This window comes from Pyxicephalus adspersus, chromosome 2 (assembly GCF_032062135.1).
Source record: "Pyxicephalus adspersus chromosome 2, UCB_Pads_2.0, whole genome shotgun sequence".
In the NCBI taxonomy this organism is placed as follows: Eukaryota; Metazoa; Chordata; class Amphibia; order Anura; family Pyxicephalidae; genus Pyxicephalus; species Pyxicephalus adspersus.
Window position 1 is genome coordinate 54,426,137 of NC_092859.1, and position 25,531 is coordinate 54,451,667.

Consider the following 25,531-nt stretch of genomic DNA (forward strand, 5'->3'; position numbering starts at 1 on the left):
TTAGGGTCTCTCAACAATTTTGCCTTTAGGAGATTGATATAGCAATATTAGGATATTGCTCCCATTCAACCTTTACCTGTAATTTATTGATGTTAACAGACTCATTCAAATCACAGTATGACATTGCACCATTCGATAAATAGTGTATAGGCACATGATTTCAAAAGATGGGAAATGTATTACCTTGTTTTAATTTGCACATGACCTAAGAAAGTAGAAAATATGTAACATAGAATATATTCAGAGGGTAGAATCAAGGCTAGAAAAGAAGTTGGCTAGGAGGGCTAATGTGACTGTTTGCAATTATTTGTATTTGAATTGGAAATGTGGTTTCTTCCAGGTTCCAGGATTTTGATTGGCTTTGGATAAAAGGTCCAGGTCTGGTGGAGTCCTGTGGCATATGGCATCAATATGTATGTTGCAGATGACCTTTATTAACGTATCCCCAATAAATTTTGATAAAATGTAGGAGCTTATTTAGGTTTCATTCTGGGCTTATATAGTGTAAGCATTTTTATCTGAATCAAAGAGAACTTGTAACTTTACACGGAAAATCAGACTGTAGGGCTCAGTTGGTGGGTACAATGCCCCCTCTCTCCTAATAGAACATCCCAAATAGTTCTACACCTGCTGTCTCTCTTTTGTTATACTGTGTTTAATATAAGTATGTCACATCAGTAACCTTTTAAAGAAAACTTGTAGACAGCTATATGTGTGCAAAAAACAAAGTGCAGAACTCTGTAACCCATTGAAAAAGTACAGCAGTCTGAATTCAGGTCATTACAATGAAGATTATGGAAGGATAATATGGTTAATGAGCTTTGCAATTAGCCCTTTGCTCTCTCCACTGTAATACTGAACCAACCTCAAAATAATGTAGGCCCACACTGTTATGCACGAAGGTTCTAATATCTGTCCATTGTGGTCCTAGTGGCAACAGATTAGTTGGAATTAAAATAATGATGTTCACACATTCACCTAATTAGGTTATGTTAGTAACATTATTTACACTGTTAGGTGCATTGTAATATCATGTCATTCAAATAAAACAAAAACACATTTATTTTTTTTTTTGTAATTTTATTACAAAATACCAACCCATTTTCCCCTCAGTGAAATTTAATACATTATATAAAATAGTATACATTTAAAAAGAAAGACAAATGTATTAAAGTTTTTACTGCACTACATGCATTGCCCCTACCCAGGTTTATTTCTCCACAGTAAACATCTACAATTACAGGCTATAGAAAAGACCATGTAGTAATTATTTCTCAGCTAAAGCCCAGTCTTTCAACACAGTGACAATTTGCATCATCTTGCACAGTAATATTTAGATAATTGTACATATTTTAAAAAAACAACATCATTTCTAAGACATTTGCACAACATAAAAAGTAAAGCTGTAAAAAGGCAGTGTGTAACTAGAGCGCAGTCCAATGTGACTAAAAAACAGGCAACTACTGAAAATTATTATTTTCATTGTGTGTTTGTCTACAGTACATACAAATATTATATGTATGTTTGTGTGTGAGTATGAGCGTTTGTGTATCTATAAATACAGTTCACATAAACAAACATTCAGGTTAACTGGTACAGTGATTTTTTTCTTTCTTGATGAACATTTCATTTGAGTATACTTTAAGGCTTTTCTAACTCATTCTGGTACTTATACCTCTGTGCCTTCTCTGGAGAACATGGTATTGTTTGTGATACTGTTGTAGAAGTGAGGATTGAACTGATTTAGTAAAGAGCTACTGTAACCAAACGGACTTGATGACACCGTAGGGGACCAGTCTGATCCTCCATGACTTGGTATGTTTGTAAGTGTTGAGTATGAGCTAAAACCGACTGTGTTCTGTGTTACTTTATCAGATGTTTCGTTACTGAGTCCAAGTGGTACTGATCTACCTACAGAACTGGCACTGTTGACATAGGCAGTCATGCTAGAGAGAAAATTGTTAAGGCATGGTGTTATGGCAGGTGGAGATAGTCTTTTTTCAGTTGAGTCATCAGTTCCTGGTGAGGAACTCTCCAGCAGGTCTTGATGTTCTCCATTTTTTGGGCTGTCGGGCAGTGAACTCCCATCTGTTTTATCAGTGGTTAGCTGGCCATTGGTGTCAGACTTTCTCTTTCTTTTTCTTCTGAAATTCCCATTGTCAAACATTTTTTCACAGTTTGGGTCCAGAGTCCAGTAATTGCCCTTACCTAGTAACAGAAAATATAATGCTTAGCATGTTTTATAAGAGCATGAAATTTACCTTTTTTTATATATGACATTTTAACAGAATTCATTCAATATGTTACTAGTATTCAGAATATGAAATATATGGCTCGGCATATGAAATAGTGTTGTGTACAAAGAAATAGAAATTTTACTATGGAGTAAAAGGAAAGAAATTGACTTTAATGTGGTATTTGTTTCAGTCCTAAAATACACAAATCATTAATCTACAAGCAAGATGCATAGGCATTTCCTCATAGTTCTTATTACTGTTTAAATTCCTTTGAATTTTTAAGCACACTAAAGAATCTACATTTTGATGGATCATACAACAGCACTTAAAATAGGTTTTATATTAAAAATAGGAAAAAACATTTCATGTTACTAAATTGTAATTTAAATTGTTCATTTGATGTTACTAATGTAATCAAGTATGATATAAAACAAAAAAAACACTTACCTGGATCATCTTCATCTCTTGGAACCTTTTTGAAGCAATCATTTAGTGATAAGTTATGCCGGATAGAGTTTTGCCAACCAGCTTTGCTTTTGTTGTAAAAAGGAAAGTTGTCCGCAACATACTGATAAATTTGGCTTAGTGTCAGTCTTTTATCTGGGGCACCATGTATTGCCATGGCAATTAAAGCAGAATAGGAATAAGGTGGTCTTACGAGTTTCATGAGTTCTTCTTGGGATGGAATTGGAAGCCAACCTAATTCAGATCCTCCTAAGCCATGCATGTTAGGCAAAAGCTGCCTCTGCATCCCATATGTCTGAGGCATAAAATGGTTGGTATTTGATCCTTGCAGGTAAGGAGGTGGTGTGATGGATGGCCCATTCAGCCATAGGTAAGGATTAGCAGTAGTGCTGAAATCTCCAGTCTCAAAGTTTGAAGGTCGTTGAGGGCTAGGCATATTCTGAGGGTGAAAGATGCTGTCACAGTAGATATTGATCTCTGGAGGTTCTTGCCCTATGTTTGGAAATTGTGGCCCACAGCGAGGTGGAGAATGTGTCTGTGGATCAAATGCACTCATGTTGGAAAGCTGGTAGGATAAAGAGCCAGATGCACCTGTGCTTGCAACTGTCCCTGAAACAGGTGTATCACCTGTGCCCTTCCTCAGCACTTCTTATACACCTGTCAGTAGTTAGGTTTTTGAATATGCTCCGCCTAGCTTTCACTGACTGGCTGGAGATGAAGTGATATCCCTTTTTGGAATGCTAGCAGCCTATAAACCCATTTAAAATTTATGAGAGTTTATCTTTCAAATGAATGGAATATTTTTTCAAGTTCTCTAGAAAAAAAACTAATGTTTCATACCAGATTTTAGACAGGTAAAAGTCTAAAATAAAAAAAGCATTTAACAAAAGTTAATATTTTAAAATTTTATAGATGTGTATAAAAGGAGACTGTATTGCAAAATATGTAGGGCAAAGTGTTCCTATTTTAGCAGAAAGTGTATTTTATAGCTGATGCATTCACTAAAACAGAAACACTTAAAAAAATCTGCACAGATAACCCACAAGTATATTAAACCCGAGTACTGATTTCATTTATGCCAAAAAATGCACTTAAGAAATGTAAAACATTTACTACTGCTGCTTACTGCAATGTACTGCCTACTGTTTATAGTCTGGAGGTTGTGCAGTTTAATTGCTATATAAAGAGAGATAAACATCACAAATCATCTTTACCCTTCATAATATTTAGTTTCCCGTAGTGTTTATGCAAACATATTTTCATGCAGTGAAATGTGCATTGATTCAGGAATACTTTTTTAATATTTTAAAATCAATGAATTAATTAGTTTATTATAATTATAATAAATTTTTATGTATGTCTATTTACATACTACTGTAAAAAACAAAAAACAAAAACTAGCACAGCAAACAGTTGCCCTTTGGAGCTTACAGCTAATCTAAACATTTAGAACAAGAATAGCAGTTATTAAACTTTGAAAAATAATTACTATATTAATATTTTATTATTATTATTGCTTTTTATTTATTAAATCAACATATTCTGGTCTTTTATTGTAATCTTTCTTGATTTCATATTTCATATAATTTTTTCAGGTTGTTTTATAGAGGACACACCAGATGAGTAAAGCAAGGCACTTGTAGGGTTTATTGCTGTTAATAATCTACATAGTTTTCATAGCATAGGTAAGGGAAGAAAAGATTACATGAAAATCTGCAAGAGCTTACAGAAAGGTACTAATTTAAATAGTTCATTATAAAGCATAAAAATCTCATAATGGTATTCACCTTTTTAGCCACAGTTCCAAGTCCCTTACCTATTATCTAATATGCTCCCACACTATTTAAATTGCACCTAATTTGACAGAATCCACTTCTCTTCATCAGCAGCCTTTATTTATTTTACAGCACTGTAATATGTTGCCATTTTATGTACACAAGATAGTAACAATGGCAAAAATGTATGTAAAATGTCATGTAATAGCGCATGCTAAAAAGTAATCACTACAAAAACAATTTCAATTATGTACACATAATTTACTTCGATCTAAAGATAGACTGAAAGGCCTAAGAGTAAAAAGTAAAATGTGACTTCTACATTCCATCTCCAATGTTGTGGACTTTAAAACCCCTAATAAATTAGCATTTTAAAATAAGTGAGTTTATATTATTTAAGCAACTTTGAAGTATTAGTCTCAGCAAACTCTAAAAAAGATAACACACATAGCTATTCTGTGGAATATTTTTATTTAGGACAGAATGGCTGTTTGGCTGTTTTGGTTGTTGTTTTTATCAGATAAGAATAATGGTGTTTATGTGATGCAGTGCTACCACTTCTGGCTGTCCTTTCTTTGATGATGCTAGCTGTTTTGTTTGTACCACCAGTGCTACTTCATTACTGATAAGTAGATGTCTGTGTTTGTTTGAAGGGTGGAGATGGCTCTCAAGACAAGAAATGATCCTTGTTCTTCACATCTTAGCACCTTGTAAGTCTGGCCATAGGAGATTCCACACTGCTTTTTAAGGATGCTTTTTTTAAATCTTTTTTTCCCCTGTAGCGCAATGTTTGCTATGCCAGGAGACTTTCAATCCCGATATTCATCAAATCTCTGAAAAAGATTATTTTCATCTCAACTGTACAATTAAAACATAAGGGACATAACTAAGTAACAAAAATTTTTGTAGAATATTGTTCCAATCCTTCATGTAGTATGTCTATTACTTTTATGGTTTAAGTATTCGGTAATTATTAATTATACCCCAAAACCATCACACCTGATAAGTTTATCCACTGTAAAGTAAATGTCATTTAAACTCCCCATCACTGCTTATATGGTCGGCATACAAGCTCTCTTGCATCAGCAGATATCTCATCCAGCCATGCAAACATTTGCAGCCAATCAGGTCTCATGAGTTAGGCCTCGTACAAATGTCTGAGGACTGATGGCAAGTGAGCAGCACCCTACTGTACTCTCCTCCATAGGAGTGCACAGTTGTAGTTCTTAATCAGTCATTCATCAATTTGCTGTAGTGAATTGATAAACAATGTTGGGGGAATGCTGTACAAATGTAAAACTAACAAATTTTTCTTGGGCAAGAATCATCATGTGTATGTAGCTTTAATCTGTCATGTTGCATTTGGATAGATAGCTTTGCAAATACTAAATACTATGGGTAAATAGAGATAACAAGTCTTGTTGAGCAATCCCCATTACATTTAACTAGTAAATGTAATGGTTGGCCTGACTAACTAAAATAGGAAGGATAGATGGAAACTAAAGCAGTTTGAGTTTGGAACCTTTATAACACTTTTGCAATAAACTGTATTATTAGAATGATAAAAATCCTAAAATTAGTAAACCCTCTAATGACAAACTATATGGATGTATTCATCATTGTACCAATATGTTATGTTTAACAATTCCAGCTGTCCAAATACACTTTGCTAGGCTCCCACATTGAGATGGACCAATCCTTAAAGTGAGACCTGAGACTGGTATTTCTTCAACGTGCCATCTGCTTTTGATTAAGTATGTTAGTTTATTGTTGCTTTTAATTGTGTGTTATTTCACTAATAACTTTTTTATATATTTCAATTACATATATAAATAGTTTCCTTGGGGTCTTTGCAAATGAATTTAAGGTGAACAGTGCCAGGTAGATCTCTTAAAAATCTCATCCATTGAAACTCAGCAGCCTGCAGTAATATCTGCAAGTTTGGCAAGCTCCCTGAGATAAACAGAGCCTGATAGCAAGACCTGAGGCTGCTATATTTATAAACCTGTCATCTGATAATAAATAGGTAAATTATATTTTTATTTATTTTAAATGTGTATCTGTTATATCTCTGGTATAAATTTAAGAGACTGTGATCATACACATATTAGCTTCCTTGGAGTCGTTGCAAATGTAAATCTCTAAAAATTGGAATCATTAAATTAAAATCAAATGCCAAACACTCCATAAACCATCTAAGAGAGGGGCTTGCTAGAAAATGAATCCTCTTCAGCTTCAGAATTTTTACAAACATTTTTATGAACATTTTCTGTAACTGAAAATTTTGGGTACATCGACAATTGACCCCAAATTTTGCAAATTTTCTGTTTTATTTATTCAAAAAAATGCAATATCTAATTATTAGTGTCCATACATAGATCTCAAATATACAGAATATACTTTAAATGACTGTTATGACTCCTATATTCATTTTTTAAGATTTTAAAAAATTCTATATAAAGCATGTTGTAGTTCATATGTCCCAAAAACGTAATTTTAGTGTTGATTTAAATAGAGTAACGGGTATGTATGCAGTTTTTCAACAGTTTTCAAAATATTGTAGGCCAATTTAGACAAATAGAGCACGTTGTCCCAGGTTTTCTACATCCATTCTACATTCCAATAGTTATAATTCCCACAACCACCCACATCAGTAGAACAAAAAGGCACCCATTCACTGCTTTTTTCACAGAGGTGAGCATAGCTGTGGTGGTCACCAGATCAACGCACATCTCTTCTATACTGCGATCACATTTGTAATCCCAGGTATTGTATGGAAGTGACATCACTCTGACCAGAATATCAAAACCAGCAAAAACAGAACAGGAGATGAGTACTGATTGCTGAATATCTGAAAAGTTATAGATTTTGTATAGTATTGTATATTTAAAACATGTGCCACTAAGTACTGCTTCATTTACTCACAGCTCGGGTTGTTCCCAACCGTTGAGCTCCTCTCCTCCACTAACAGCATATTTCTTGTATTACTCCACTCCTTCCTGAAATCCACCTGTAGCATCTTTACCTCTTCTCTTTTAGTATTCTCTACCCTATACACACAAACCATACTCTGATGTTCTGCCAGGCAGCAAGCAGCTTGTCAATCACTTATCAGTGTCACAGTACATAAATAATGCAATCATCACCTTTTAACTAAAGTTATGCATGGGGGTACATAAGATAATTTTGCCAGAATTATTTAGCATCACTCATCAAGTGCACTATTAATTCAATAAACCCGTTTGTTGATACAGTGGCATTAATACTAAATATCTGCAATACAGTCAACTTATGACAGATGGGAAGGGCTGACAGGGTGCTGTACACAGCTTTCTGAAAACAGGAAGCTGTAGAAACAGGCACATGTGATGCAGTGCTTCCATGAAAGGACTGAAATCCAATAAATGAAAAAGGTAGGGCAGGGAGCTTAGCTGTAGAAGAAGGGAAAGGGCTTGATGATGTTGGATATGCCTAAAACAAGAAATAATTTCAGCTCTCTCTGACTTGCTGCACCTTCTAATGCACTGTAAGAATCTGAGTGTGTACAGTAAAATTAGAGTTCACAATTTCAGTACAGAAGAGGAGCCTGCACAGAATACCTACAAAGTTCTACTAGTGTCTAAATATTTAAATATTTTATATAAAGTTGGCTTTTATTTGCTTTAAAATATATACATAACAAAGTGGTAGTATTAGCTTTTTAATTAGTTGAGAACAAGTGGCACAAATTACAATTCTATTTGAATTTTTTCATTTATCTTACTAAATGTTTTACTTTAACAATTTGGCATTTGGCATCCTTATTGCAGACCATTAATTTCTAGCAGGGGAAATAGAACATATTGTGAACAGGAGGGTAAGTTTGTTTTATTGCAGAAGGGGTATGACCTGTACCTTCAATAAAGAAACTGCCTGCTCATAGTTTTTAGTTTAGTTAATGCTTTAATATCCAACATACAAACATTTGCATGTGTCAAATCCTGTTTAATAATAATGTGTCCTAAACCTAATGTCTGCTTATTCTTTCATTGTGTTTGGAGCAGAGACTCCACCACAGCTGGTTTTCTCTTTAGAAACGTTAAATAAAGGATGAAAATAGTGTGTAAGGAAAGCCATGCATATGCAGATACAGGTAATCAATGCAACTATTTGGAGCATTGAGTTCAACAGGTAAGCTGTTTATGGGTTCAGTAACAAGCATTGCTCCTTTTCAAATGTGATCAAATAAATAAATCTAGGACAAAGCATCTTTATAACTTACAGCCAACTGTTTGTATGCCCACAAGCTTTGACCTCAGTGGCTGAATCAAAAAGGAAATAAGGTCAGGTCCCAGCTGCATGCTCAGGAACAGACACCTTATTGCCTGTTATCCATTGTAAGACATTTGCACCTTTAGGTAACTAAACCTTTCAGTGTAATTACAAATGTGTTTCTACTGTCGACTGCATAAATGCACAACTGCTGTTCTGTTTATAATTCCTAAAGATAGGCCAAGTTGTATTGTAGCTTTGAAATCTAACATGTCTTTTTTTCTTGAGCTTGAAGTAAACCCATATATAGGTAAGTCTTTTCTGTGCCATCTGTGTCCATTTACCAGAACAGCCAGACTTCTCCCTAATAGGGACACATACAGAAATACAGTCGTGATAGGTTCTAACCCTAAATCTTAAATAAAAAGTTTTGCCTTTAATTTAGTATCCAATGGCAATTCATAAAATATAGAAAAAACAGTCCATGTTGTTTTTTTTATATTTTAGCTGTAGAGTTAGAAAATGCTAGCTAAAACAAAAGCATTTGTATTGTATAACTCACACTAACCAGCCCAGTTCCGAAATTATCTACATGTACAGCTCATGCACATTATTTTGTTGCACACATTTCTATGTGGAAATGCATGTAAAAACAAAAATTGTGTCCATTACTAGTGCATGTGTTGATGTGCTGGGTTGTCATACTTTGCTAATGGCACCTTAGGAAAACATTACTACACATCATTGTAGTGTGGTTTGCTTTGAAAAATGCAGCATGCAGTATGTGTGTGTCGGGTGGGCTAAGTTTGGGAGCTCATTCAGATGAACTGAAGTGCATTGTAATAATAATGGCAATGTGTATGCTTTAGAAAAACGCACCACATTGTTTTAGTGTAAATGAGCCCTTACACACATTTTCACAAATAAGTCTCATAGCTCATACAATTCTAGCTTTTAAGGTCCAGTGAAAATGGAAAATGTGGAAAAATATTTCTGTAGTAGTAATTTCTGTAAGTAGGCATTAGCTAGAAGTTGGAGGGATTTTTTCTGATTGCATTTTTAAATGAGAGTTGTCACTAGGAAACTAACATTCACTCATGTTTATAGAGTCGGGCCAGACAATAGTGAGCTAAATTGGGGACATGCAGATACACAGGGGAGATGATAGTGCTAAATTTTCTACCTCCACGATCCAAGGGGAGAGACCAACGGGGCATGCTGTAGAACTCTAGATTTGATATACAATGATTTGTAATAAAGTTCACAGAGTTTTCTATAATTGTGGCTATTTGCCTAAACAAGGTCATTTTCAGTAAGATGCTTTATATAGCATTAACATTTTATGTAATCCTTCACAAAGTCCATAGGCATGGACAAACCAACACCCTTACCATGACCATGATCAGTTTAATTATTTCAAAGATCTTATGCCAATTTATTGTGAAAGCCAATTAACCCACTAGCAAGTTGGTTTTTTTTTTGTTTTTTGTTTTTTTAATGCAACCCACACAGGCAACACAAGAACATATAAACAGACAAACAGCTACAGACAGCAGCCTGAATTTCAGAACTAAAAACTAGGATCCTAGTCCTGCAACCACTGAACCACTGTGCCACACATTAAAGTACATATTCCAGCTGATTCATGCAGACTTGTGGATTAGTAGCCAGTAGACACAGAAATATGACATATAAACTAAATAACGAAGGAGTGGCTGCAGCATGTTTATGGTGCAAATATGTGAGATTGCTTAAATTCTCTTTTTTACTAGGCTAGGTGCTCTCCATGAGGTTAGAGGATATACCCAACAATATTCACAATACCCAGCAAACATTCTGTAGAAAAGTCAAACAAATGTTTTCAAGTGTCTAAAAGATTAATTTAAAATGGGAAAACAGGGATTCATGCTCACTGTAAGGTAACAGTTTGATTTACTTAATGACTTTATATTCGTCAGTGCAACAAACAAACATCAGTCTAAATGCAGCAAACGTTAAAATTATTTGTGGATTCATGAATGAAGATGGAGGCCATATACAATAAATACAGTATAAACAACAAAATAGTGAAAAGAACTCTGGTGTGGGGAAAGGAATGACATTATATGTACATTGAATTATTAGAACATTGGGAGCAAAATGTCAATATACATTGTTAAGCTAAACAATTCTGTGTGTTCAATTGAGAATATAATATTTTTCATATTGAGGCCTGTATGCTTTTTGGATTTCCAGGGAACAATAAGTTTCTGGATATAATGGATACATTTAGAATAACACAAATCCTGCAATCCACAGATGATTCAAAGTAAATCTGTCAAAAATTAAGCAAATAACACTGTAGGGGGGACTAAAAAGATCCAAATTGTATTTTTATGTTGTAAAATCATGAGAAATTAGGTGAGAAAATGTAAAAAAAAACTAGAAAACTGAAAAATATTTTTTTATTCATAAGTTTTTGCTAAATGTTTTGTAAAATTGTGAGCTTTCAATAATGTTCTGCACTGGAACATCGCAGAAAAATATTCAAATTGTTATGCTACTGGATGCTTTTATTTTCAGTCTGTCCATTATGAAAAGACCTTAAACAGCAAAGCATATTTGTTGTAAATATTGAAAAACTGCAACTTATGAGTCGATCAGTTTAAAGTACTATACACAGTAGTAATGTTTACTGTTTAGGCTTTATTTTAGCAGTCCGAAATTATAGTAAATAGACGGCATAGTTTATCTGGTTTTATCGAAAAACCGCAACAAAGAGTTAATGATTCTTTTGTGGCATTCGCGTGGGAAAAATCTTAGTGACAAAACAAATTTCATCTTGAACCCCTGGTCCTTTGACTTGTAGTGATAACAAACAATGTCTCTTGTACTTCGGTATAGTGAATTATGAGAAAAACAAGATTGGATACATGAAATTGTGTCTACCTTAAAATGTACAAAGTTATTTCCCAAACAACTTGTAAAACGTGGTGCCCCAAAATACTATATAATGTTATAGCATAATCGAAGAAAGATCTGTTGCTGAATTGACTAAAACAATGCAGAAATAAAATGTTTTTGTTCAGTTATATAGTCCGAATGTTACAGTAAAATACATTTATCATGGAAGCACCTAGGCTGCATATTTGTGTTGTGTGTTTGAAGCTCCTGACCAGCTATCTACTTCAGAGTTAGACAGCTAAAGGAATGCTCCTAAAAGTTGTGATTAATATAACAAACAAGAAAAATAAACACAATGTCTTCTTTTCTTTTTTTAAAATTGGCCTTTAATTTGTTTTCATAATTGATTCTAATTGATATAGTTATTCTCTGTGATACAGTGACCATTATAAGTTTGAATTGTTCATTTATAAAACAACATTTGAAGAAAATGTGTTTTCTATTTTAAAACTCTGTGGTATACAGCAATTCCATAATGAAAGTAACATTTTTTTCTATTTTGATTGTATTTAATGTATTCATATATGAACTTGCTCGGGTAAAATGCAAAAAGATAAAAATGGTCAGGAAAAGGATGTCTGAAATGTGTGGCCAGTACACCTAGATTACAAATCACAGTATAGTAATTTCCATGTCACTCAATGTTGGCCATCTGACTCTTCTACGACTACCATCTAGCAAGTTTTAGATAAAACATTTGTTAGTTTCTGTACAAGAAACATAAAATTGTACAGAAAATTAAATAACATACCAAAAAAAAACAATATATACACATATATAAATGAATATCCTTTAGTACAAACATACCCACTATGAACAAAAATCAGATTACAGTTACACACAGTTACACAACTTTTCATTGCTACATTAAAAATAATGACCTGTGCAGATAGATAGAAGGAAAAAGGTAATGTCGCCTTTAAACATTTCATTTTAATATAACTTATATGGATTATAAAGTAAATAGAATCTCACAAAAACATGACTTACACAGCTTCTTGCAGCATTCCTGTATACAAAAAAGGAAACAAAAATATATCTGGGATTACAATTGTTCCCTAACTTTATCACTAGCATGCTAAAACAGCATTTCTGCTACTAGGAACTACAATATATGCGCATATTTTATTCTTTTTCATTATTTGATAAATAAAACTAGGAGAATAGAAATCTTTGAAATGGCTGACTGTTGCAAAGCTGAGATATGTCAAATTGTAAAGACAAAACAGGAATTTAATGAGTGCATGAGCATTATGGAGTCTATTTATAAAGCAGTGAATATGACATTCACTGAAACATTCCATGGTGGTGAACCATTACCTGTCATTCAAACATATGGACTTCCACCAGGAAATGTTTCAGTGGATTTCAGATGTACTGATTTATAAATGGACCCAAATGACTTAGATTTTAGATTTTAGCCTTGTTATTGGGGTAGATAGTGATTTTTAACATTTGGTGAGTCAAACTCCACTACTTCATGAAATTTATGAATACTTGTTACTTGGTGTAGTGAGTTATCATGACCCCATTGTCCTTCTGTTCATGTTTAAGAAGCACTGCTAACAAATTCAATATCCATCTTCATAATGGACTTTAACTTTTTACCCTCCCTAAGAGATTTGGCTCCCATCTTCCATCTTTTGGCACAAGACATGTCTTTTATTGCCAGGAATAAAGACCCATGACAGCCCTAAAAATGTGTCACTGTGATGAGGACATTTAGTTTAAATGTCTATATACACTGGGTTTGTGTTTAAAACTGTAGCACTGTGCAAGAGGGTTACTGTTAAATCTATAATAAATATAAAAAACCCTGAAAATATTAATACACTGCAGTAATGATTGCATTTTCCCAGCAACTGGTATATTTATTTTTATGTATATTGTTTCCATTACCATTTTGGCAGGTTGTTATGTGCCATAATATACTTTATTACCAAGGCATCTGCATTAGGGTCATTCTTTTCAGCATGTCCTTGTACATTACAGGTTAATGTTCTGTACTCATTCAGAGTATCTTGGTGGATATAAAAGGTCAACTTTAGACTTGTTTTGTGTAAATCTTGAGCATAATGCAGTGCTGCCTTTGATGAGCAGTTTAGGATGGTTCGTGCCTGTGGCAATGTGTACTTATTTACAGTAAAAATATATAAAATAGATGTTTAGTACTGAAAAAACATGAGTCATCTCAGCAGCTTTCAGTCATATGACCCTATTGTAAGCAGAGCAGCCAGATATAACCAGGAGAAGCAGTGCCAGGATGAGGCTAGTACTCTTTGCTTTGGTTTTGCACAACAGTATACTTAAACCGCAATATGTCATCATGCGTCACATCAAAATGCATTATTATGCACTGAGAAGGTGGCCATTTAGCTTGCTCAATATTCATTGGAGCCATCGATACACGATGTGTTAAAGAAATCTCTGAAATGCAAGATAATAAACAATGCCCACAGAATGTTTCATATACAGAATTTCCTTCAGTTTTAGTAAAATTATATATGCAGACCCTTCTTTCACTAGGGTGACAACGCTTTCTCACTTCAGCTTCAGAGATGTCATTCTTTTCTGTACACTACCAAGTTGGACAACCAGCAGCCATTTCAATTTACCGTGTGCTTGCATGTATTTTTGTGGTCCCTGTATATTTAGCAGCTATTTGCATGTACAAAATGGTCACAAGAACATCATACAAAGAGGAATCTATAGATTGTGCACTGCACAGATCAAAATAAAAATTAAAGGCGTTATTAGGAATATGCTTTCTTGCATTAGACAGCATGTTTCTGGCCTCTTGTGTCATCTATGGTATATAATGGTGATATATAATGTCTGAAAAAAGTATAATTTGCTGCCCCCCTAGTAGGATATATAGAGCTGATTAAACTACAACATGTAATAAAACATATATAGAGCTCACATATCCATACATTAACATTTTACAAGGCGTTACAATGTGTTTTCTACATGACATTTGGACTTTCATTTTTTCCAGCTCTGTGGGCAAAGTGTTACGCACACAGGGATTAAATGCAACGCGCTCTATGTTTTTGTCCTGCATAAAATTTTTATCAGTTTAGCGAAAACACAAAAATAATTGCCAATAGCTTGCCATAACTTTCTACAGTTGACACATTTGTTTTAACAATAAAAAGTTTTATACAATTCTTGTGAAGTTTTGGGGTATTTTCATAACAAACTAACTTCTTACTCTGGTTTGTTATCTAAATAAAATGTACTCCACATTCTGATGCTGAATTGCTGTAAACGACTTTGCTGTTGTTTTGTATTTAAATAACCACTTAAATACTTTAGAATCTGTCCAGTATTACATGCTGACGTTTCATTGTTGAGACACTTTGTAAATTGCTCTGTGCTTTACAGAGTGTTATCATATAACTTTCTCAAACATCAAAAAGCATGCAGTTCGGTTAATTGGCTTTCCTCCGAAAATTGGATTTAGACTGTGCTAGTGACGTATGACTGTTTAGATTGTAAGCCCCTTTGTGGTACATGGCATTACATGTGTAATATGTTAGTGGTATATAAATATACGTTAATAATATTGATAATAAAATATATCTAAATTAATAAAGTTAAAAAAATGTATTTATCATTTAATCTCCTCAATATTATTACATGTATTCATTGGTGACATTTCCACAAAGTATTTCAACAGCTAATGTCTCCCCCAAGTGTTTATTTGAGGTATAACACAAGTAACAACACCATTAAAAGATAATATTCTCCTTTGCTAACTTTCCTTAAGAGACCCATGAGGACTCCCATGTAAAAATGATAGTTGTCTGGCTATTTATTGATCTTCTGCTTTTAAAAGTTCTTATGTCACTAACCTAAAGCATGCATGCAGATCAGTAAAGTCAGACCTCCTCTTCTGCATACTTGTTCTTGATCTTCAACTCAACCGTTAATAACCAGGCAGCCACCATGGCAGCCAAGCAAATGGAATTTTCAGAATGATAAACAATGGAAAGTTTAGGTTTTTAGAGGGACATTAAGAGAACACTTACAAATATCAGCTAACAGACTGCCAGGGTAATAATTTGGTTTCCCTGTTTGCTTAGTCATTGACATCTGACTTCACTTGGTGCATGCTTGTGAGTAACTCAAGGTAACTAATCAGAGACAGAAACAGTGTTTTTAATTTATTTCTTTACAATTTGTTAAAAAGGGAAGATACGTTCTCTTTGGTCAATATTTACCCCTGTACAAAAAACTGCCAAAAAGTATAGCTTAACCAAAATTGACTAAGGACTAGGAACTAGGAAACAGGGAATTATACAACCCCTAACACATTCACCTTTGGGAATCTTCCAGATCCAGATGTTTCAATGGCGGTAAATAAATTCCCAGAAGGGAATGTCTTATTCCTTGTTTTATAAAGCAGACCCTAAATGTGTTTCTGCAAGTGATCTTGTGGAACTTGCAGAAACACAGTGAATGTTTATGTTTCATAGTGAATAAGGCAAACTAAGTAGAAATTCACTTAAACAACAGGAATTGTGCTCACTTGTAATTGGTTGATTGAAGGAAGTACTTAAGTAAAATCACTGAAGCTGAACACCAGGAAAAAAAAATACCCTTGCCCCTGCGTGGGGCTTCTCCTGTAGTGTAAGGGTTAAAAACGTGATTACGCCTAGTGATACCAGAAACAGGAGATTTATTGACCTCACCCTCACTCCAATACCAAATAGTGAATATTCATTTAATCATGTGAGCGCAAAACTTCTAACGTTTTTTTTTTTTCGAGTGATTGGGTATTCTTGGCATTCATGGCAAAGTTAAACTTTACCAACATTCTACTCTTAAAAAAAAAATTCATTTTGAAAAAAGAAAGTTCAATTTACATAGTGAACATGCTTTCTATGATTCCCATTCTACAGTATTGCTACCTGACCCAAACACTATCAAATCTTGCCATCTGGTGGACCTAATAAGCATTACATGTCTCTGTCTGTACTTGTAATAAGGGCTATTACAATGCTGTCATCTTGAGAGAATGTAACATATAACAGCAACAATGAAAAAATAATAAAAATACTAATTTAGTAGTTTAATGTACAGTACACAAAGTATTGTCTTTTGTGTTTGGACTACATATACAAAATGTTCTGTGTCAGTACTTTTTACTGAAGTTGCCTAAATATCTCAAATAATTAATCAGTCAGGATGATCACTTGTGGCTATCAAATAGTTTATGGTGACCCTTTGGAACATTGTGAAATCCAAATCTTTTGAAAAGAGATCATGATGAAACATTTAATAATTTGCACATGCACCAAAATTGGTACATCAAGGTGTAAAATCTGCTAAATATAATATCAGACAAATGAAGCATTTTTTCCTTTTGAGCTTAATCTCCATATAAAAATAAAATACTTTTTTTATCTAAGAATTTTGCAGTGTTGTAGTTTATTTGTCCTTCTAGGAGGAGTACATAGACCAGCCTTTCTAAACCTTTTTATAATTTTCAGGTCTTGGAAAATCCCTAGTGAAAGGTCAATAGGAAAAAAGCCTTTTAAATCAGAAACCAGTAGAAAGAATACCTACAGTGGTGGCTAGAATAACATATTCCATATATGCCTAAAAAGTCATTAAAAGTCATCAGAGTCATGTATCTGGCACTTCTTCATGATGATGGCCAGAACATTATGCAGGGAGGTCAATCAGACACAGTTCAAAGGAACCCCTAGCATTCTCTGGAGGAACCCTTGGGTTTCAGAGACCCAGGTTGAGAATGGCTGATCTAGACCATTCTTTGTTTAAAAAAATAGTAATATTTCTTGTTTAATCTATTCCACTGGAATAGATTAAATTTACAAGTTTCAGCCCTGGAAATATGTAAATAGGTAGGTATTATTTTAAGGGTAAAGGCATACTGGTCACTGCTTCAGTTTGATTTTCCTGAATTCTTTACCCATTATTTACAAAAAAAATGTGCATAGAAGATATGAAAAATGAATATGATTTAATGGAGGTGTAAGTAAGGGTGGTGACCAGCCATCATAAAAAACATACACGTTCTAAAGTCTAAGGTTTTGCATATCAGGACATATTAATTAAAAATCATCTGGTCTTTAGCAGTTCCTAAAAAAAAAAAAAAAAAAACCTCCGATGAACATCAACATATGACATTACACCATGTTGTTATTTATTTAACTAACCTTTTACACTTGTAACCTCCAAAATGCCACATGGTGAGGATTCAGGAACACTATGCATAGTCAGGAATAGAGCATGGTCACCTTTATCAGCCAAGTGAATGCGCAAGGACCTAGGTGCTTAATACTAGTAATTTTACTATCAATATACAGTCATGAGAAGAAGTGCTCAATCTTTCAATTCTAAAGTCTTGTGTATCAAGGCATTATAAAAAAACATTTTAGCTGTCGAATTGAATAGTGAGATATTCAACCAACACTAATTCTCACGGCTCCATTTATAAATGCAGCCGCGATACTCCTCCTCTTACAGTGAGTCATGCAGTTTGCGTTCATGAATTAACGCGGCCGTGGGAAAAATCCTCTGATTTTTCCCACGCTGCATTCTTTCATGAGCAGCCAGCTGTGAGACTAACACTGTGTCCCTGGATAGAGAAACTCCGCTCCCTCGATTGCTGTTGCCGCTCTGTAGTATGTGTTCCTGGATAGAGTTTCTCTATCCAGGAACACAGGACTCCTGAGTTTACAAAGGCCCTTCTCGCCTACATGTTTAGTAAGTGAGAACGGCTCAATTCGCTGCGAGACCGAATTTAATAAATTAATTTGCTCATCCCTAGTTATAAGTAGTTCAAAGTTTCTTGAAACAGAATATATGATTACAGGAAGTATTTTAGGCCTGTTGGAGAAAATTGGACCATCCTTTATAAAAAAAAAAAATTCTGTCCTGTGGCCTGTTTTTTTTTTTGGCAGTTAGGGATCTGTATATACAGACTTTCATTTTATTTATTGTTGGTTGAACTCAGTTGACCTTTGTCTTTTTAAAAGTTCACAAACTATGTAACTACATAGCTTTATAACCAGAGCAAACTGACTGTAAAAGGACTAGGCTGAGTATGCTAATACAGGTTAGTGGCAGACCTAAGCCAAAAGTGCATGCAGTCAGATCTGTGCAATGGAGAGGCCTTGAATGAATGTGTATTTTGTTGAAGTCAAATTCAGTACTAGCAGGAGCACTAGCCAAACATCAGGACAAAAATGATAAGCAAATCATGGATTAACGTAGAGGTCACCAAGGATCAAAACTGTCAATGCTGGGAACAAGAGAAATCAACACTGTTGGACTACACCTAAAAGCTCAAATATACCCTAAAACTAGAGTCTGTGAAAGTAAAGGTATTTTAAAAGAGTGGCTGGTTCAATATTATTTAGTTTTGTGGACTGTGAAGTATAAAGTATAAAACTTAGAAGTTTGGACAATGTTTTGATATGGGGTTTTGCATTTACATAACTGACTAGTTTACAAGCTGTTCTAAAAAATGTTTTTTGTTGGTTTTACATGACTAGTTTTTAGGCAGTTCTATAAAATAATTTTGTTGGTTTTCCAACATGGATATCTACAGTTTTCTCTAGATTTCATTTATGGCCATAAAATGATTCCTAGTTCTCGAGTTAAACCCAGATTATGCAAGGATCAACTCTGTCTGAACTCACACAGCTGAAAAAACTTCCTGAGAAAAGAAAAAGTTGAATCTTGCAGTTTTCCTAGATAGGTTTGCAGAGTGTGTACATTTGACTGATGTAACCTACATTCATACTCAATACCATTTTGTGGTAGGATATTATCTACAGATCAAACAACTGTTTGCTATGCAAAATGCTATGCTTGATTCACGGAGTATACTCTCCTAGGGAGGTGACACAGAACTAAACCAAAAACAAAAAACATACACCCCCTTTACTACCGCAGAGCCCCGATTTGTTCGTGCTGTCCTTGTTTCGGGACCGGGCAATTCTGGAATCCACCTTTGTACTGGCGCAGAGGAAGCACTGGGTGCCACCATGTTCCTGTCTTCTTCTGGCTATGTTACCAGATCTCGCACTGTGCAGGTGCGAGATTGGGTAACATAGCCTGCTGTAAATGGGAAGGAAAAGAGTGCCAATCTCGCTTTGCATGCGTGAGATCTGCATATTTTCCCATTACAGGAAAAAAGCCCCTGCAGCCAAAAGCCTCCTGGGATGTGTGACATGTGTATCCCAGAAGGCTCTGCGCTCCTATTATGTCTTTATCACCACAGCAATATAGAAAAAAGTGAAGAGGCTTGCTTCATCCTTTTTTGTTAAAAAAAGATGTAAAAAAAATAAATATATTTTTACCTTACATAAAAGGGTTGTCTATCTATATTGTAATATATTAGAATCCCTCTATATGCTATGTTTGCCAGGTGTTGTTTTAATCCTAAAGTAAATTAGGACTAAAAATAAAATGGGTATGCATCTCTAAGCTTTAGCCTCATTCAAAATTTGACATAAGGAATGACTATGAATTTGAACAAACCCTACGGTTATGCACATCGAAATGAAATCACACTGGTTATACAATATCATTTTATTGTAAGGTATGCATACATTTATAAAATATGATGTAAAAAAAACAAATAAAGAGCGGTATAAAATAAAAACGCCCCTTTTGCTTCAGAAGTAAAATTTATTATATCAAATATTTGGTGTTTTTAGAAATTAATTTTAGAACTGCCTAGCAAACTGAACACAAACTTCTTAACTGACTAAAAACATGCAAAGCTAAATGTATAATACTTTTCAAATTAAAATATATTTTCATCCTAAAAAAAACAATAAAAGTGAATAAACCATCTAACATCATCACCCCAGGGTTTATCAGAAGCCAGAAAGGGCGTTAACTGATTGACTTGCCAAATTTCTTCAAACAAGCAGTTTTATATATAGGGATTGCAGTGAATTAATTTATACTTCATAAATGTAGCTGCCACTGATTAACCAATTCATTAAAAACAACATATAAATTGGATGATGATTTACACTTTGTAATGGCCCTGGTCACTTTTTATTTGCAAGCTAATTAGAAAGATAAGATAGTATTCATTTTAATGTACACACATATTTAGGGTACTTTACTGCTAGATTACTGCTATTGAAACACACGGAAATAGCATTAAAATAGCACATATGCAGGGGTAAATCAAAACTGAAATGTAAATAACTTCAAAAGTACACATAGTTACCTATATACTCAGATTTTAGGCGATTATATAAACCCAGGTACCTTTTTTATCTGGGATTTAAGTATAAACCTAAGGCGCAAAATGCGACTGCCATTGCTAACACTCAAAACAGGAATCCCAATAAATGTAATTTAAATAATTACTTCTATGGTTTGCTGTTTTTAAAACAAGGTGATATGAAGGATTCTTTGTCTCTCTAGTATAGTGTGAATAGCCGCCCCTTCGTAAAATTCAATATAAAAAAATAAAAAACAGAAAAGACGGGTTTGAGGGTTATTTGACACTTATTCTGTATACAACCAATACATAATTAGGTTTCAAATAACTCTAGCCTCAAACCCCTGTCTTTTCTGGTTTTTCAATATTGTTATTTTTAAAACATTTTTTTAAAAGGGGAAAAATAAAATCACAAGAGTTCCTCTTTATTTTTTTGCCATAACGAATAAAGTATTTTGTACTTTTGAGTTAATTATGATGAGTCAGTTGGTCTGAAATCATTTTTTTGTGCATAACTGTTGACAACCATTAGAAGGCGCTGTGTCCTCATGTAAAGTGTTACAAACTGTCTAAAGCAGGGGTGCCAATCTGGCCCAAACTTCATTTTTTTTGCCCCTGAAGGAATCCTAAATATTAACTGCAGCTGGCCCGCCGCTGCATTGAAGTAGCGCTACTACAATTCCCGTCATCACTCACATCTATAGACCAGCGGGCTCTCTGCCTATGCGTGGCACCGCATTGGATTGTTTTTTAGATGCAAATAATGCCAGGAATTTTAGTAGTGGCGCTATTTCAATGAAGAGGGGGTTTCAGTGGCGAGCCACTGATAAGATGCAGCTCCGCATTGGCAGACCTTTCCATTTAGGGTGGTGTGTGTATGCAGAGTATTCAGAAGATTCCCAGTGGAAATTTACATTTCCTTATGCCTAAAGCTACCACCTGAAAAAGATAATCATCCAAAATGTTTAGATCATATTGGGTATTAATCATAATGTCAAGTACCAACATCAAATTATGCTAAGGGAAAAATAGCTCTGGCTCTCTAGAGTTCAAAGCAAAGTAGTCTGGCTACTCTTTCTTTTCCCTGGGCCCTAGGCAATTGTCCAGCTCCCAGTGAAGGCAGTAAAAGTAAAGTACCACCAGTGGGTCCATGCAACCATCAGCTAATGGTTTGGCACAACAGCCAGTTAGACTTATTAAGAGAAGGTAAGCAATGGCGATTTCCCTCCCCCCATATATATTCTTTTGACAGTTTGCTTTATGTCTCCTAATATATGTTTAGATGTTCCACATTTAATGTAAATAACTTAAATCTCGCAAAACATATTTAGAGATTTATTGATAGGGTTTCTGTTTGTAAGTCTGTAGTCTGCTTTCCATCATCAGTATTCTTGGAGGGACGCTAGAAAGAAAAACACAGATCATTTACTGATTTAACTGATTCCTTATGAAAGTCAAATGGTTTTAGGACAGACTATGCATTTTTGCTACTTTTTATTTAGTAAAATAGCTACTTTACCAAATTATAAAAAATTTAGTAAAGTAAAAAAAAATTAAAAAAAAAACAAAACAAAACAAAAAAAAGAACATAGCAAATGTAGTAACATCTATGATAAAAAAGGAAGTCTGTATGCTGTTCAATATTCTACATTTCTCATCTATTCTAACACAAAGAACTTCAGGATAATGTTGAAAATGCCTTTATTTAATATGAAATTCTACTAGTGATTTGATCACCAGATTAAATATTGAACAAAATGTCAACCTTCAAAGAACAAGAACAAAAAAAGTTAAAATGTACCTGTTCTGCCACATGCATTACTTATTTATGTCTCAATATCTATTCCTCATTATCTATTACCTTTATCCAATAAAATGAATAAACAAAATGTAAACATTTCATATGGTGCGTATTAGAGAGATGTTCTTGCTCACACTGAGAAGGCTATTCTGTAATGTGAATAAAGCAGTAAAATTTGGAATTACTTAATATGTTAACTTTCCTACACTAGTTGTAAAACAGTATTTATGGACTCAAGACTTTTAAAATTTATAAATAAAATGCATCTTTATCTTCTCCTTATCATCTCTGAACATATTCCATTGTAAACAACATAAATTCAGTAAGTGGTGGATTTACCTTGGGCTACTGTATTGTTAATAAAAAGCCAGGTATAAGCACATATGATCCTCACATGTTGAACCTTCTTTTTAGTGTCTCTTACCAAACCAGAAATACTAATAGCATATTTTGTATGTTAACAATTATTTCATACTACTAAGAATAACTAGCAGCAGAGGTCATTTTCATGCATTACAAAATGTAGTTAGCAATTATTTAATGTAGTTAGCAATTCATGGGTCAGCCAAGAAAAATTCAAACTTTCCATGCTCGGCCTACACATGTAGCTGATAGAACCCCCAGTGTAGGCTTTACCTGTTCAAATAGGTCTTGACATATTAGGTGTCAATGATGTGGGTTTTATTACTTTATGTGTACAACCTGTATATATAGTACAGTTCATGGAATAAAAATATAAAAACCAGTCCATCTGACGCTTTTCTTAGTAGGTCTAACATTTGCCAATGTTAAAACATTTAACACATTTGCAAATGATGGTGTCAGTCAGTTTTTTTCCAATAAAGATCCACAATCCAGAAGCTGTCATAGTACCTTCTGTGAAATGTCAGTCTTGATAGTAACCTTGTAATTGGCATTCACCAACATGCACTCAAGATAATTTATTCCTATTCACAAATCACTCTGTAAAAAGCAGACGTGATATAAAAAAACCCTAATCAATCTTTGCCTCAGTTTTTGAGGTGCATATTACCTCAGTTATTTATAATTAAAGCCTACAGTGTCCAGATTGTTCTTTTTTGGAACTAGTTCCATACCAAATATAGCTAAGACATTTGCCTCATCTTTATGTTGATCTCATACATTAGTAATCAATCTTGGGATCACATACCACAGTATTAAGTGATCCTTTAACAATTATAGTTATGCTAATATAAACACCTATAAACATTCTAGAACCTGCCTATACAGATAGTCCCCGGGTTACATACGAGATAGGGCCTGCAGGTTTGTTGAATTTGTATGTAGGTCAGAACAGGTACATTATTTTCATTATTGCAATTAGGACAATGTTTGTCTCAACATAATATTAGGCAGTGTGGTGTCAATTACTGTAAAATCCTCACTGTTAGGTAATCACAAACAAAGAAAAAAAAATCTTTATGAAGCCCAGACATTCATAAACTTCTGGAGGAAGCTGTGCTTTGATATGCAAAAAGAAAGAACTGCTGGGTTTATCTTGGTCATTAAAGAGTTGCAAGAAGCTGCAGCAAGAGCTCAGTCCCTAAGATCACCCATAACCTCAGCAATGCTTAGCAGAAGAAAACTTCAGCAAATCATGCAAACTGCCCTCCCCCTCTCCCCTTCAAGCTTCTGTTCTGAACACGAGCAAGCAGGGAAGCCCTGTTCGTATCTAGGAGGCGTCCTTAACCCAGAGACTACCAGTACTATTAATATCCTGAGATTAGGTCAGTTAGTTATTTAGAGGGAGAAAACTCACCATTGTTTTAAAAAACTGATTCATCTTGCTTTTCTTAAGTGTTTTCTTATCGGTCTCAAAACCAGCAATATTTGATTGGCTCATTCTGGGGCTTTGAATATTGTCTTCATATGTCGGCCCATTGACAGTTGAAAATGTTAATGCTGGACATAAAAAAAGACAAACAGCTGACCAATAGCGCTTACTCAATAAAACAATCCTATTTTAAAACTCCAGCTGTACAAAAAATTAAAACTAACACAGGTAACTTGTATGTTATGCTTAGGCTCTATAGTACTTTTCAAACAGTGTTGACCTCTGAAGGGATAAACATTTATGAAAAAAGTATTTAAATTTTAAAATGTTATGTACCAACACATATTAAAGAACAAAATCTGGTTCTCAGCAGGTTCTAAGATTATTTAAATCTAACCTCAAGTGTAAAACAACACACAGGTTGCATTGTGTCATTATTTATATAAAAAAAATAAAGATAAAATGGAGAATGCATGTGTAAAATATTTGATAAATCCTGTTAATCAATAGCTTTTAGAACCACATTTAGCAGAAATAATTTGAAGTAATCACCTACTGCATATTTTTATCTGTCCTTCTAATATCTGTCACATAATTTTGACCCAGTCACTTTACAGCATTCCAGTTCATTGAGGGATGTTTTTTTTTATGCACAGCTGTCTTGAGATCCCACCACATCATTTTGTATGGTTGGGGTTTGGACTATTAGGAATTAAGACTGCATTTAAATGTTTTAGGGGTTAGAGAGTGGTCAATGAAAAAATATTTTGGTGATCTTTGTGTATGTTCTACATATCTGTATATACTTGTCTAAAAGCATCCACATATGCAAAGCTGTTATGCTAGGAAGCATTGAATTATATGCATACTGGTAGTTACTTGTTTGCATTGATCCCCAGTGGAGATGGTGATATCACTAACAGCACTGAGCAGGGATAATAGGAAAGATGGGTCTGTGGTCACAGGTGAGAATAGGTAACTACCATGTTTATAATTCAGTGCTTTCCAACTGCACTACACTACTTATGGGGAGGAAGAAAT

At 34.3% G+C, this 25,531-nt stretch overlaps 2 protein-coding genes across 2 annotated transcripts in view; both read right to left on the bottom strand.

The window, feature by feature from the left end:
- Positions 1 to 1,059: 1,059 nt before the first annotated feature.
- FOXI1 (forkhead box I1) lies at positions 1,060 to 5,937 on the bottom strand. The gene is made up of 2 exons (XM_072400808.1): positions 2,685 to 5,937; positions 1,060 to 2,208 (listed from the first exon to the last, which is right to left on the bottom strand). Exons 1-2 carry the CDS (start codon positions 3,256 to 3,258, stop codon positions 1,670 to 1,672), a joined length of 1,113 nt encoding a protein of 370 aa, XP_072256909.1. The 5' UTR covers positions 3,259 to 5,937; the 3' UTR covers positions 1,060 to 1,669.
- Positions 5,938 to 20,227: 14,290 nt separating this feature from the next.
- DOCK2 (dedicator of cytokinesis 2) overlaps positions 20,228 to 25,531 on the bottom strand; it is a 134,617-nt gene continuing 129,313 nt past the window's right edge. Inside the window, exons 48-49 of the mRNA XM_072398983.1 lie at positions 24,476 to 24,618; positions 20,228 to 22,296 (exon numbers count right to left, since the gene is read on the bottom strand). Coding sequence (XP_072255084.1) covers positions 22,222 to 22,296; positions 24,476 to 24,618 — 218 coding nt within the window. The 3' untranslated portion in view covers positions 20,228 to 22,221. The remainder of the gene's footprint in view (positions 22,297 to 24,475; positions 24,619 to 25,531) is intronic.

Bases quoted from the DNA above. Each gene is read 5' to 3' on its own strand.
- FOXI1 (XM_072400808.1), bottom strand. From the start codon at position 3,258: ATGAGTGCATTTGATCCACAGACACATTCTCCACCTCGCTGTGGGCCA. The intron at 2,209-2,684 runs GTAAGTGTTTTT...TTCTGTTACTAG, and splicing joins AAGAGATGAAGATGATCCAG to GTAAGGGCAATTACTGGACT.